The sequence below is a fragment of the Orbicella faveolata genome, unplaced genomic scaffold (assembly GCF_042242905.1).
Source record: "Orbicella faveolata isolate gen_17 unplaced genomic scaffold, um_ofav_v1 contig_12, whole genome shotgun sequence".
In the NCBI taxonomy this organism is placed as follows: Eukaryota; Metazoa; Cnidaria; class Anthozoa; order Scleractinia; family Merulinidae; genus Orbicella; species Orbicella faveolata.
Window position 1 is genome coordinate 21,173,257 of NW_028301539.1, and position 13,180 is coordinate 21,186,436.

At 39.3% G+C, this 13,180-nt stretch overlaps 2 protein-coding genes across 9 annotated transcripts in view; one reads left to right on the plus strand and one right to left on the minus strand.

Moving 5' to 3' along the window:
* Positions 1–1,651, minus strand: part of LOC110062874 (uncharacterized) — a 9,582-nt gene extending 7,931 nt beyond the window's left edge. The window contains exon 1 of one of the 2 annotated variants that reach the window (XM_089282813.1): positions 1,457–1,651. The gene's annotated coding sequence lies outside the window, so the exon portion shown is untranslated. The remainder of the gene's footprint in view (positions 1–1,456) is intronic. The other variant, XM_089282812.1, reaches the window with a different exon arrangement.
* LOC110062879 (uncharacterized) lies at positions 302–12,021 on the plus strand. Of its 7 annotated transcripts, none has more exons than XM_089282793.1 (9): positions 874–951; positions 3,548–3,648; positions 3,865–3,946; positions 6,869–7,041; positions 7,740–7,845; positions 8,537–8,652; positions 9,031–9,136; positions 9,593–9,941; positions 11,255–12,021. In XM_089282793.1, the coding sequence occupies exons 3-9, from the start codon at positions 3,929–3,931 to the stop codon at positions 11,608–11,610; spliced, it is 1,224 nt and encodes a 407-aa protein (XP_089138919.1). In that variant the 5' UTR covers positions 874–951; positions 3,548–3,648; positions 3,865–3,928; the 3' UTR covers positions 11,611–12,021. The 7 variants fall into 7 exon arrangements, with proteins under 7 accessions (XP_089138917.1, XP_089138922.1, XP_089138919.1 ...); XM_089282792.1 differs by lacking the exon at positions 874–951 and adding an exon at positions 2,221–2,809; XM_089282791.1 differs by lacking the exon at positions 3,548–3,648 and having other exon boundaries at positions 302–951.
* The last annotated feature ends 1,159 nt before the right edge of the window (positions 12,022–13,180 follow it).

Consider the following 13,180-nt stretch of genomic DNA (forward strand, 5'->3'; position numbering starts at 1 on the left):
AATAATTGTATTCTGTCCTAATACACCATACACCTGTACACCATTCGTACCAGCTAAAACCAGATTTTTATGGCCCTATTCTCCCAGAGGAGAGCTAGGAACTAAGATGAAGAAAACCGGATTTAGAAATTTCAAAAAAAAAAAAGAGGCCCCAAAGTTATTGCCTAATTTTTTTACACAATAGAATGGATTTCAAAGCATGATTTGCTAAATCATGACTTCTTTACTTACTTAAAATATACACTAGCGAAAGCTATAGAACTAATTGTTAAAAACTAAAAGCATACAAGAGCAAACATGCCAATAATTCTTTTGAGACTAACGATATCGACAGAATTACGAGGCAGCCTAATCAGCCGAAAAGAAGATTTTTAATATCATATTCGGCCTCATCGCTGTTGTTGGCATTTTATCACTGACGGATGTTGGCACCACAACACTACTTATATATCATGGCTTTAAACTCACGTCTGTGTGCCTAAATCTTGTCATTCCGGCATAGAATTAATGAAGCAAATGAATGCAGTTTTTTATTCATCTCGTTAAGAAATGACCGGCTAGAAGAAGAAAACATTATGGATACAAAAAATCCCCCATATCATTCTGCGACGAAATCAGAAAGGAAAGAGGCGAGAAATACAATTTAAAAAATTATTATGAACGGTCGCCATTCGGAGTGCCCCGTGCCGGCGAAAAAAAATTTCTAGGAAACATAACATCGATCCCAGACAAGGGCTGTCAATAGTCTACCACTGAAAGGTATACCCAGGCACTTAAAAAGAAAAAGTATTTCTAGGAAATGTCAATCACTGACCATGACGTGTTAAACATGCGCAATAAACATCACGACAAAGAGGATTTTCAGGTCGTCCATGGAATGTGTCTGTGCTTACACAATACCAGTGGTGGATTGCGAAACAGATGGTATCTTCCTATCCATGAGTCACTAAGGTAATTTCGAAAGGCATATTGCAACTTAGCTAGCGCCAAACATAATTCATCGTAGCTTTTATAGCTTTTAGATACGACTCAGTAACTTCTTTGTGAATGCAGGATTGAAATACATCCGGCCATGAACATTTGCACCGTAAGAATTTCCTTGAAACAGCAAACTACTCTAATATATGTAGAATACTAGGAACCGCACTTCATCTTGGTTGCTAATACTTCCACTTCTGTTACAGCCGCTATTTACATGACATATTCAGAGATCAAGCTATCGTGGAATTTCAATCGATCACGGTCTTTTCTCTCAATATGAGACGAAAGCTCCATCAGCTGGGCTACATCAAGAAATGTTCAAAAAGAATATGTTTCGAAATTGAGAATATCCATCTAACTTATCTGACTTGTGCCTTATTCCGACGTGCAGTAAAAGGTATTTCTACCATCCAACACATCTAAAGGTTAAACCGTTACATCTGATCATTTCGTATTTCAACATACTCATACTTACTTCAAAAGTAGATAACAAGACAATCCCTCGCTCTGCAACCCAATCAATAACAATCTCGGTCTCCTTAGGATTTTCTTAGCTAAAACGGAGGTTTATGTTTATCTCCTATCCACGCACCGCTCGCTTTTAGATGATAGCACAGCAGCTTTGTTTCGATTCCCATGAAATAGTCACGTAAACACGTGACGATCAGCGATCAGTTCTAGGAATAGAAACAATAGATGACATCATGGCCAAGTACGTCCACGTAACGAGGTGTAATCAGTTTACTGGCATAGTCAATAGTGATTTTCCACATAGAATTTCAATACGAAATTGAAGTGATTTACGCCAAAGAAGAGATAGTGTTTATAGTGTTAGACATTTGTAACGTGCCAAAGCAAATCAAAACCGTGACTGAGCTGCGAGGCAGACACGCGTGATGGTCAAACGAGCTGCCATCTAACTTTACTAGTATATAAAAGTTTACAATAAGGTCGCTCCAGCTCAGAAGACTATATTTAACGTAAGGTGAACTGTTCTTGAATGAGATGAATCGCCTCTGGTAAACTTTTTACACATAGGGCAGACACAGAATAGTATTCCTTTGGGACATTTTCTCCAATTTTCACTGAAGCACTAAATTGCGTGACTACATTAAAAGGTCATCGTAGGACGCCAAGCCATGGCAAGTGTGAATGAGCTTTATTAATAAAACAACAAACAAGTCTGTTTAGAATTACTATAACCCCCCTCCCCCCCCCCCCCCACCTTCCCCCTCCCCGCTCCCCGCCTTGGTTAGCGCGAAGAGCTGGTGAAATAAAATCAGACAGCGATATGTCGAATGTCTCCTGTCTGCAGGTCAAATAAACGTGTAATAACAACGTTATGTCTGGAAAGTTAGGTCGTGATTTCAGCTGTACAGGCTGAAAGGATTTCTCGGCTTTCTCGGGTTTTGGTTGCAGAAAGAGTCTTTCGATTCTGGTTAGTACATCAAGTCTGTCAAGTTTGCTAATCCTAGCTAATCCTGGTTTTGCCATCGTGTCTGTCGATTTTTTTTTTTTTTTTTTTGCCTGAGAAGTTAAATTTTGGATCGAACTTTTCAATCCGGTCAGGATCTCAAATTATTTTTTTCTCAAGCATCTGAGCGGGCCGGATTCATAAATCCTCGAATTTGATTGGCTAATCATACGCACGTGACCGGTCCAGCTATTTACGATACGGCCTACGGGCCAGAATTTTTCCTTCGCTGCCTAAATTTAGCTCCTAAAAGTTGGCGGTAATCGTCAGTCTTTTGCCTTCTCTACTCGTCCATCGGCGATTAGTCAACGCAAGTTTATCTCTGTTCACTTTAAAATGGCACGGAAAGTCATGGTAAGTAAATTCAATCGAGTGTTTTGTGAAGTTGTGAGAGTTTGCTTGGTTGTTTGTAGCTTGGCGCTGTAATGGCGCGTAATCCTGTGCTCCTCTCGCCGTAAAATTGGAGTCAATTTCAGTCGAGTTTACCTCTCTGATCGTTGCTGTGTTTAGGAGAATTTCTGTGGAATACACTTAACGAATTTCCTCGCTTTCTGAAAAATCTGATTTCCGAGTGATTTTAAAAACAACGACTGACAAAAATTGTTTCTGTATTAAAACTTCAAACTTCGCACGAAATTCACACCGCAAAAACAAATTTTGGAGAACTTAACTGGTGAAATAAATGCAACTAACATAAAGTAGTTCGAAAAAAATCTGTTCTTTAATACATCTTTCTTTGTCTACTATCTGAGTTACTCGCTCGTTACCGAGATTTTTTACAAATCGTTAGTAGACGACAGCCAATTCAATGACAAGAGTTGCGTAAACAAACCCATTTGTAATCTGTAAAGCCAATTTACTGCAGGAGAAAAAAAAATAAACATGTTATTTGCCGGCTTAGGGTCGGTCCGTATAGTAAAACACTGTGACCTCGGGTAGCATGTTCAAGACCTAGCCGGCAAATAACATATATATTTTGAATATTCAGTAGAAATAACTGAATTCTTTCGACATGGTGCGCTTAGAAAGTTTTACCTGAGACCACCGCGCGTTTCCATCCGTTCAACTCGATTTTTATGTTAACTCTTCCAGGAAATCTCTTCGCTAAGAGGACAATCGAAGATATCCGGCCATGACGTTATACATGCAGCTGCCTGTCAGTGCACGGTTATCGTAAAGAAACATTTGCTTCCGTAAGAGTCCTTGTGAAACATTATTTTATTGTTTTGAAACCGTGTACGTAATGTTGCAGAAGGTTAACTTATCATAGATTTATTCATCCAGCGACGATTCATGAATTGCAAATTACTGAACAAGCAGTCAAGCAGAACCTACCTACTTAAAGCGAGGGAGCGGAAGTTGATCGAAGACACATTATTCTGAGAATTCTACATTATTCTGTTTATTAGTTTGCTACAGGAAGTTGAAAGGACTTTTGCTTGTAACTGGGGAGATCAAAATAAGCAACACCGAATGCTTCGAACAAACAAGGTATGATTTTCGTTGTAAGAATTGTTTAGGTCGTTTATTTATGACTGCATGCTTAATAATGTTAACTTGTGACGTGCCACGCTGGTAGTAAATTCTGCAGGCATATTTACCGCTACTTGTTGTGATTTTAATTGTCAAGGCAGGCAACAGTGCCATAGTGATCTCTGGAAAGACAAAACTGAAGTTCAGGTTTAAATTAGCAAAACTTAGTTCCATCTTTATCACGTGCGGATTACTCATGGGTAGACAAAACCACTGGCTTGCCGATATCAAAAATGTTTTTCCTTCGTAAGGGGCACGCTTACAGAAAAACTGGATTGGTCGGTTACAAACTGATCCGGAAAAATACAAGGTTAAACTGACGGCGAAGACATGGCACGTTCGCGACAGTGGCATGGTTTAATGATCATAAGCCGTGCTCTTTATGTGCATTAATCAACAACAGTAATTCCAACTGGATAAGGTTTTACTAGAGTTACATGTCTCCGGAAAACGCGGCTATTTATCTACGTTACTACACTCTTCCCTTTTAATAAGGATATAATTTATAAGAATATCGAGACTGAGAGGTCGAGGCTGAGATTTTGAAAAGAATATAATTTGATGTGTGTTGAAAATATGTAAATACAATACAATCAAACTGCATGAAATTCTTCCTCTCTCCAAACAGCAAAACTAGCCAAAGAGGAACAAAAACAGCCCCAGCCAAATGTCATACTTATGTCATACTTCATATTTAGCTGACATAGACTGATGAACTGAAAGTGAATCAACCTACAGATTACAAGTTACTGTAAATATACCTTTTGTAGACAGTATCCTTAGAATTAATATGATGTCATGCCGTTTTGAAGAAACTGACTTGATATCCCGGTCGTATTGACCTCCTTCCCAGACCTTGTTTACAACGGAACCTGGCTTGGTCACTCGCTAGTTTTTGTGTAAACCAGTATAACCAACTCCCCCTTAAGTCGTTCTAAAGGTAGAGAAACACCCGAGTTTCACGGAGTACCTGGGTTCAAATCCTGTTGCAGTTCTGTTTTAATTTGAGGTTGTCTTTTGTTAGGCCAAAAAAGCAGTTGCTTAAAATTGCTAACATAGCGGGAATATCGTTTTATTCATGTCATTCATCTGTCAACTATTCTCTTTCTATTCTCTAGCTTCTCTTTTTTCGGAAAGGAAGTTCTAAAAAAATGAAATGAATTTATTTGCATGCAAATAAAAGTTTTTATGTCACCTCCTCGTTTATACATTCAATTTGTATCGGGTATTGACATGACATGTGTAGGTCATTCAAGGGTAAAGGTGGGTAGATTGTGTAATTGTCACACCCTATTTAGTAAAAGTACTTATCATATGACCCGTAAGGCCCCGCGCGCAATTTCCTTGGAAAACCATAAGAAAAAAGGTCCCGTATGAGGGCCGTACGCGTCGAAGTCATAGGGCCGGAAAAACACGTACGGCCCTACTAGGAATGTGTACGGCCCTACTAGAAACGCGTAAAGCAAAATCGATGCGAGTAAATGACAAAAACAATTTTTTTGCTGCAAAATTTTGTTCTCTTCAAAATGAGTGATGAAAGTGAACATTCTAAGAACGAATTTTACTATCCAGGCGAACTGTCCGATGCTCAACTACTTCAGTCGCCAACTCACTCCGAAAGCACAGAAAGTCAACACTCCTCACAAATGAAAAAGTTCACAACTTTCTCAGAAGCCAACAAGCAAGCAGGTGGTGAAGAAAACAACTTTTCCGGATGAACTGTCCGATAATTAACCTTTGGAATAAGCAAACAGTCTTGAGGCGAAACTTCTTTCTTTCAGTGGAAAGCATCAAATAATTCATCGTGGGTCAAAAGCAAGAAAACCGGCAACGCGAAGAAAACAAAGTACGATATAAGTTCTTCGAGTTTCCAGAGTTTCTGGGAGAAGTTGGTTAAACCAGACAAATCACAAACATACCTTGTGTACAGAAGGATAAATTGCTCTGCAGTTTCTACATCAGTGTTGTTTGAAGAGACAAAACTGAGTACGAACACAAGTTCATTACCGTACAGTTCATCCAGATAATAAAACTCGCTTGTGTTTATAATGTAATTTCCACTAGACAGCAAAGCCAGCAAAGTCAGCAAACCCAGACACTGTTTGCGGGAGCCAGCATCGGTGTCATTAATATTCAATTGCTGGTTCTCCCTTGTTCAAGAGGATTCAAGACAAATGGCTTGAAACGACGCCGACATTTTCTTGAGTCTTCAGATGAGGAAGATTTGTGAACAATTTCAGTGGAGCGCGAAGCGAGCTTTTGTCACTCGCTAAGTTTTTGATGGTTTTGACATATTTTTGACAGCTTTATGTCAACTTTCTGTTGGCTTTTTAGCATGACTTTACATTGAAAAACAATTATGAGAAAATGAGTCGTGTTTTTCGATGAATTGTGAGTTTCTTGTTCGACGCGAAGAAATAAATGACAAGTTTTTATTGTAGAATCTTTTCTGTAGTTGTTCCGCGCGCGGCCGTCCGATGTTATGTAATCGCGTCCTATTTAGGTTCAAACAGAATTTTTAAAATTTTCAACAGTTAAGTGGTCATATGATAAAATGCTTATTGACTGAGTAAGGTCGGGCCGGACGGGAAAATATTTGGCTCGAGGTCAGGACGTACGGACCGAGCGCAGCGAGTACATAATAGCCTCGTTTTCCTGGATCTCAAAAGGGTAGCGTGCGAGTAGGCTCACCTTTGAGTTACGCGCGCGAGCGGCGAAGAGCAAAGCGATCCGGAGGGAAGGAGTCTGGTGAAGAGGTGCCAAGAAAGTCATTCGATTTCGCGCTTACGACTACGCCGCGCGCGCTTGTGCTCCAACGTGAGCCTGCTCGCAGGCTATGCCATAAATAACCAAGGTTTTATTTATTTAATTTTTTTTCAGGGTGAAATGAAGAACCTCATCTGGCAATTGCTGTTATATTTCGTAATTATTCTGCTTTTGGTTATCCGTGGAGGATGTAATCTCATACCCACTTTATCAGACAACTGTACATGTGTGACAAGCGAAGGAACATACAGCTTATTTCCCTATCGAAGAACAGATGGCAAACCAAGGTAATTTACTATCACCCTAGTAACGGGGAAATACTTGCAATATTCCTTTTGTTAATTCAATTTCACTTCCGATTACCAGAAATCAAAGCTTCCTTCGTACACAATTCGTACACAACTTGAGTTGCCGGCAGGGTTAATAAATAGAAGAGGTTTACAGCGTCTTCTCAAACACAAAGTTTAGCAACAACAAAAACAGCATCAGGAAAATGGTACTATTGTTATGGGAAACAAAGAAAGGTGGGAATAAATGCAGGAGACAACCTCGTTCCCAGGAAGATGAGAGACCCTGGGAACGAGTTTGTGCAGGAGGTAAATCGACTATAGATGAAGAGATGATGAGCAGATGAGAGACATACATGAGATGAGTTAAATGATCTTCGCAGTATACAAGCAATTTAAAGCAATTGCTTTGTACGGCCAAACAAAAAATAAGACTGCAGCAGTACATGTGTTCTCTGTACTACTGGCGTGTTTCTCTACCAACTGAGCTACATGCAAGAGGCCTTCATTCCCAAGGATGTCTTTCATATTCAGTTCGTTAGAACCTTCCCAGGTTTTTTCATCTATCTCGAGCAGCCTCCAAGAAATTGATAAATTTGGTAACTCCTTTCTTCTATGTTCCTCTGTCAATTGTTTTTATTAGTGTATTTGACACATTTTTAAAGGTATTCTCTAATGTTTTGAAATGCATCTTTAAGATTTTCAGAATCAGGATTCCTTCCACACAAAGGCTATACTTACACTTACAATCCTTGTGTTCCTTACAATTTCATATCATCACAGGGGAACTGCACAAACGTGGCAGTAAGTTGTCTATGAGGCACAGCTAATTCTAAGCATAAAAGTATAGTAATCATGTCATGTAATCGTGCGATTCATGATTTACAGACTTAGCATCAAATTTGTAACTTTGACGTCCCAAACGCATGTGAAAGAAATTGTTTTAAACTCCACCGTTCTAAAATTCGAAATAGGAGGCAGCCTAGCTGAGTGATTAGGGTGCCGGACTTGAAGTCCGGAGAGCCCCGCTCTGGCCACTAAGCTGGAGTTGTTTCTCGGTAGACCCTAGTTCAGCTCCTCGGTCATGTTTCTAAATACTGGTCCGCCTAACGCCAGTTGGGAATTTTAAGCCTATAATGCTTATTTGAAATATTTCTGTCTTTCAGTTTAAGTGACATGCCTGAGAACTATTTTAGTGTAGCTAAGGGCATTTTTCGCTTTAAACACAACATTTGAAAATTTTTATTTGAACATCAACCAACCAGAAGGCAATCTATCACTCTGTTGTCCTGCAATAGCAAGTCACTTACTCGATAACCTACGATATCATGGACAGTTTTAGTTCTTAAAAGAGTGCTAAAACAAGTGAAATGCTCTCGATAGTTGTCTTTCACACATTCCTCGATATTTTAAACGTTTCTTCAGAAATTACCAATTTACAATCGAATTTTGCTCATATCACGATCGTTTACTTCAGGTTTGTTTTTATCTACAGCTATGTAAGTACAATACGGGAGGAGATCCGCCTGACTACATTAACATTGGTGAACAGAAAGAAGTTCAGTGTGACATTTCACAAGATGGAAAAATTGCACTTGTATACCCCGTACAGTAAGTAAGCACAATTGTTCGGAGTTCGTAGGAATGTTTATTTTATTATCTATTCCGAACATATATCCTCTGTAGCGAGGGTCGTAAAGATTTCCCGACAAGCAGGGCTTTCTTGCGGGTGGTCTGGCTGAAGGCTGGGCTACCTACGATGGACTAGCATTATGTCCAGGTGAATGAGTAGCGCTCCCAAGTCGCATCATGATACCTGACAGGAACCCTGGTGGGTAAGGGGACTGCCTAATCACAGTCCAAGGGGTAGTTTAGAAAGTGGCTCTTGGCTTACATAATGAGCTAAGAGACTATGCGCAAACGTAAACATTAGTCAATGAAATACGCTAATCTTAGTGATGTAGTCTCCTCTCCTTTTCTTTTTCTAAGTAAATATAACCCAGACATCCCTGGACCGGTATCCAGAGTTACTCTGGAATGCAATAACAATTCCCAGGAAGCTCCAAAGTTCACTCTTACAAACGAAGCAGATATGGTGAGAACTTCTATTATTTCATATCATTTTAACCCTCTGACGTTCAAGATGGGAGATTTATGATGATGATGTTATCTCATAGAGCGAGCCCAAGGCTTTTTAATTATTGAAGGTTGAAAGTGTCATATACTCCCCCCACCCCCCATGTACAGTCTTGGTTTATGACTTAAGCTCTATGTTTGGGGGGTCATTCCTAGCATTATGGACCTTATCGCGACTTATGCAGCATTCATGTAACATGCTTTGATTCGTTATTTGTTATGGTAAGGGTAGAAGCCAGCAGCTCAATTACAATGAGCAGTCCACGAAACTGAGCAATTATATTAAAAATTAAAGAAAAAAATGATGATTTTTCCCGTATATTGAGCATGAAAAGGAAACCGATAAAACATGACTTGATAGCTTTGAGGTGATTGTACTCTGTATATAACCAAAATTATACTGATCATTTGCCAGATCTTCAACTTAAAAAGCTACTGCGGATGCATCAACCAATGTCTACCAGGACCAACAACGCCAGGATACACTACTCCGTCTACTGGATCCACTACTCCGTCTACTGGATCCACTACTCCGTCTACTGGATCCACTACTCCGTCTACTGGATCCACTACTCCGTCTACTGGATCCACTACTCCGTCTACTGGATCCACTACTCCGTCTACTGGATCCACTACTCCGTCTACTGGATCCACTACTCCGTCTACTGGATCCACTACGCCATCCACTGGACCTGAGCCTAAACCAACTGGAAGTCCCGTAACGCCATCAACTGGAACTGAAACTCCTTCATCTGGACCTGGAGGTAAATCCCTGATGTGTAACAATTATTCCACGAGCGCGCGTTGAATATGAGATGATAGATAGCCAACAAGGCGCGTAGCGCCGAGTTGGCTTTAATCGTCTCATAGACTATCCAACAAGTGCGAGTGGAATAATTTTTTTTATTAAAAACGCCCCCCAAAGTAGAGAAAATTAAACTAACAAAACATAAAAACGCGAATTTGGCGTACGCTTACCATATTTGTAGAGCATGGTATAATGGCTCATATACCATGATGGCTAGGCCAATGAAAAGTCCTGAATTGCATTATCCAATGATCCAGTTTTTAATAACAAAGATTATTCTGTTGACTATTGCAAAACACATAATTGCTTACATTATACTTACTTTACTTACAACACTGGTGATCAAAGTTAACAACCACTTGGTGCAATGCGGCTTGACAAAGCTTTCATACCTACAACTCCCATCCTAGTGCGATTTAGGTTAGGATTTACATGATTTGGTAAGTTAGGGTAAGAAATGTTTCTAAATATTGTTAAGGTAACAAGCTATGTATCAGGATTTCTCTTCAGTTATGAGTAGTTGGTATCATAATTTTGTTTAGTTTTGGTTAGTGGTATAGGAAGTCCACGATGGTGCTGCTCCTTTCAAAGCTGTTTGAAAGCATTTTAATGACTTTAATTTTCACGAGGATTAGGTTTTGGGAAAAGGATGCCACAATTTTTTTGGAAACAGTTCGCCAATTCTGTGTTTGTTAAGTTAATCAGGAGCAATCTGATTGGCTACTGGTTACACTCAACGCGTAATTTGTCCGGACACGGTTTTAATAGGGGATGTTGTCTTCTCAATCTAGTTAAGAGTCTTAGTAACTTGAATAATGGATAATACGCGAGGACGTACTACAGCCTGATCAAACGTCCTTAGAACAACTGAAAAAATTCCATCCAGTGCCAAAGTCTATTAGAGTGGGAAATCGTTATTCAATATTTAGCTTCCCTAACTCTCTTAATTAAAAGCCAACGTTTATAAACATCGGTTTGATTGGTTAAATAAAAGTCGACATTGTATTAACAGCTGGATGAGGGAGGCAAAGCAAGAACCATTTTCAAGCGACAAGGTGAATTGATGAACCGAGACCCTATTGCGTTTATCGTTTGTTTAATTTTTCATTAGAAGCAGGCATAATTCCTCTGGACGAACTATTTAATAAAAATACGTAGACTCAAAAGAGCAATCATCCTCCCGGTTTTAATCATGTGCTTACGCGTGCGTTTTAATACTTCCCAATGAAACTTACCTCATAACTTATCATGATATGTATATTTTTTCAGATTTGAATTCGAATTGGGAGTTGAAGATCTTGTTGCCAATTCTTCTTGGAGCAAGTCTTCTTGTCTTGCTAATCCTCTTTGTTTGTGTCTGGAGGCGACTGTCAATTGTCCAAAGGGTTCTACTGTGCAGATGCTGTCACTGTCATGATCAGATTCCAGACCCGCCAAGGGCAGAGAAGATTGTTGAATCAACGGAGACTAGCGCGCTTATCAGCAACCAAGCGGATAACCGAGCCGTCGAACACGACTTTTTGGGGGCAAAAGACAAACTCAATGAACCGGTGCAAGTAGAAGACGGAGATTTAGAAAGGGAATATAAATTCCCGGGAAAGGACGACAGAACAGTTGTGGTATAATGTCATCGTTAGCATTACCATGTTTTGGTCATTAATTTAAGACGCTGATAAAATCTCTTGCAAATAGGTACGGGTACAAGACAGGAGCCTGATGTCGTCACTTTTGGGTGTCGACAGTAAAATTCTGTCCCCAAATATAAGTCAGCCGGAATTATTTCGCTTAGTTACTTTCTTAGTAGTTTTAATTACATAAAAAGGGACATCTCGTTTTTTGCTGTTCTATAGTCGTCTAAGAAAATCACAGGTCTTTTCCATTTCTTAATTGTCACCATAAAAAACGTCATGACGAATGACACCTTTTATAGATTTTTTGTATGACAAAGTTAACAAAAGATGAACAAGTACATCAATCACTAAAATATTGTTCAAACTCAAGGAGTCATTAAAATACATATCTGCATTCCCCAAAAAGGAATCATTCCACTAAGTAAATCTTGATGAACGCTCAAGGCTTACGTTAGTCACCTCAAGGTTACCATATACCTTTAGGGGTGTCTCACATCCAAGCAATATAGCGGGCCCGGTGGTTTAAACTGTAGACACCTAAATCCCTATAGCAAATTAAAGGTGTTAGAGCTGGCTATCAAACCAAGAATTAACTGAACTGTCGAATTTTCTACGACCTCTAAATGCGAGCGTCCGAATCATCATTTGAAAGCTACAAGTCGAAGCGAATTTTGTTTTTCGGTTATTTAATTTGTTCCTCAGTTTTCGAAACCAAAGCACTAAAAAAACGTCTCTGCGATTTGCCATATTCAATTTAAGTGAAAAGCTACAGAACATTTTCGAAATAAGATTAAAAAAATTTGGAGTGACCATAGAAAAATCGTTCGAGGAGAAAAAATATTTGGAAATCAAAAGTTTGCAGACACCTTTTTGTTGTTTATATGTTAAACTAGCTAACTACTGTCCAAATTTGAGGGAAACGAGCAAATTCCCTTTAACTTGTAGCTTTCAAAAGGGACTCAAAAGATGGCTCGGACGCTCACATTTAGAGGTCGTGAAAACTTCGACAATTCATTTCATTTCAAAACTCTTGGTATAGTTTGATAGCCAGCCCTATAAGCTTTAATTTGATATAGGGGTTTAGGTATCTACAGTTTAAACCGGACGCGCTACATCCCTTGGACGCGAGATACCTTTAAAGGTATACGGTAACCTTAAGCAAGGACGTTTTTAGGAGACAAATCGGAAACTGTAAGTCAAATGAGAGTTTTCCATCGGATTGATGGAAAGACAAAACGCGCCAAAATATAAGCAAGAAAGTAGACCTCAGTTTGACGTTCGTGGTTTCAAAACGTCTGTATTTAAGCTATCAGCTTTAGGAGGTGAGTTTGGAAGACGTGGCATTGCTTTACTCTGTAATGAAGATCTAGCTTTACATGGCTATTTCCTTTAGATGGTTGATTGACCTGTAAGTTTGTATTCCATAATTACATGTCACTTGTAGATTTACAGAGTTGTTCGTTTCTAAAAACAATCTAGTGAGAACTTTAAATAGTTGCCGAGATTCTTGTCCCTTGTAATGGCGATAAGTGTTGGTTGAGGGAAAATTGTGTCCGTTTCAGAG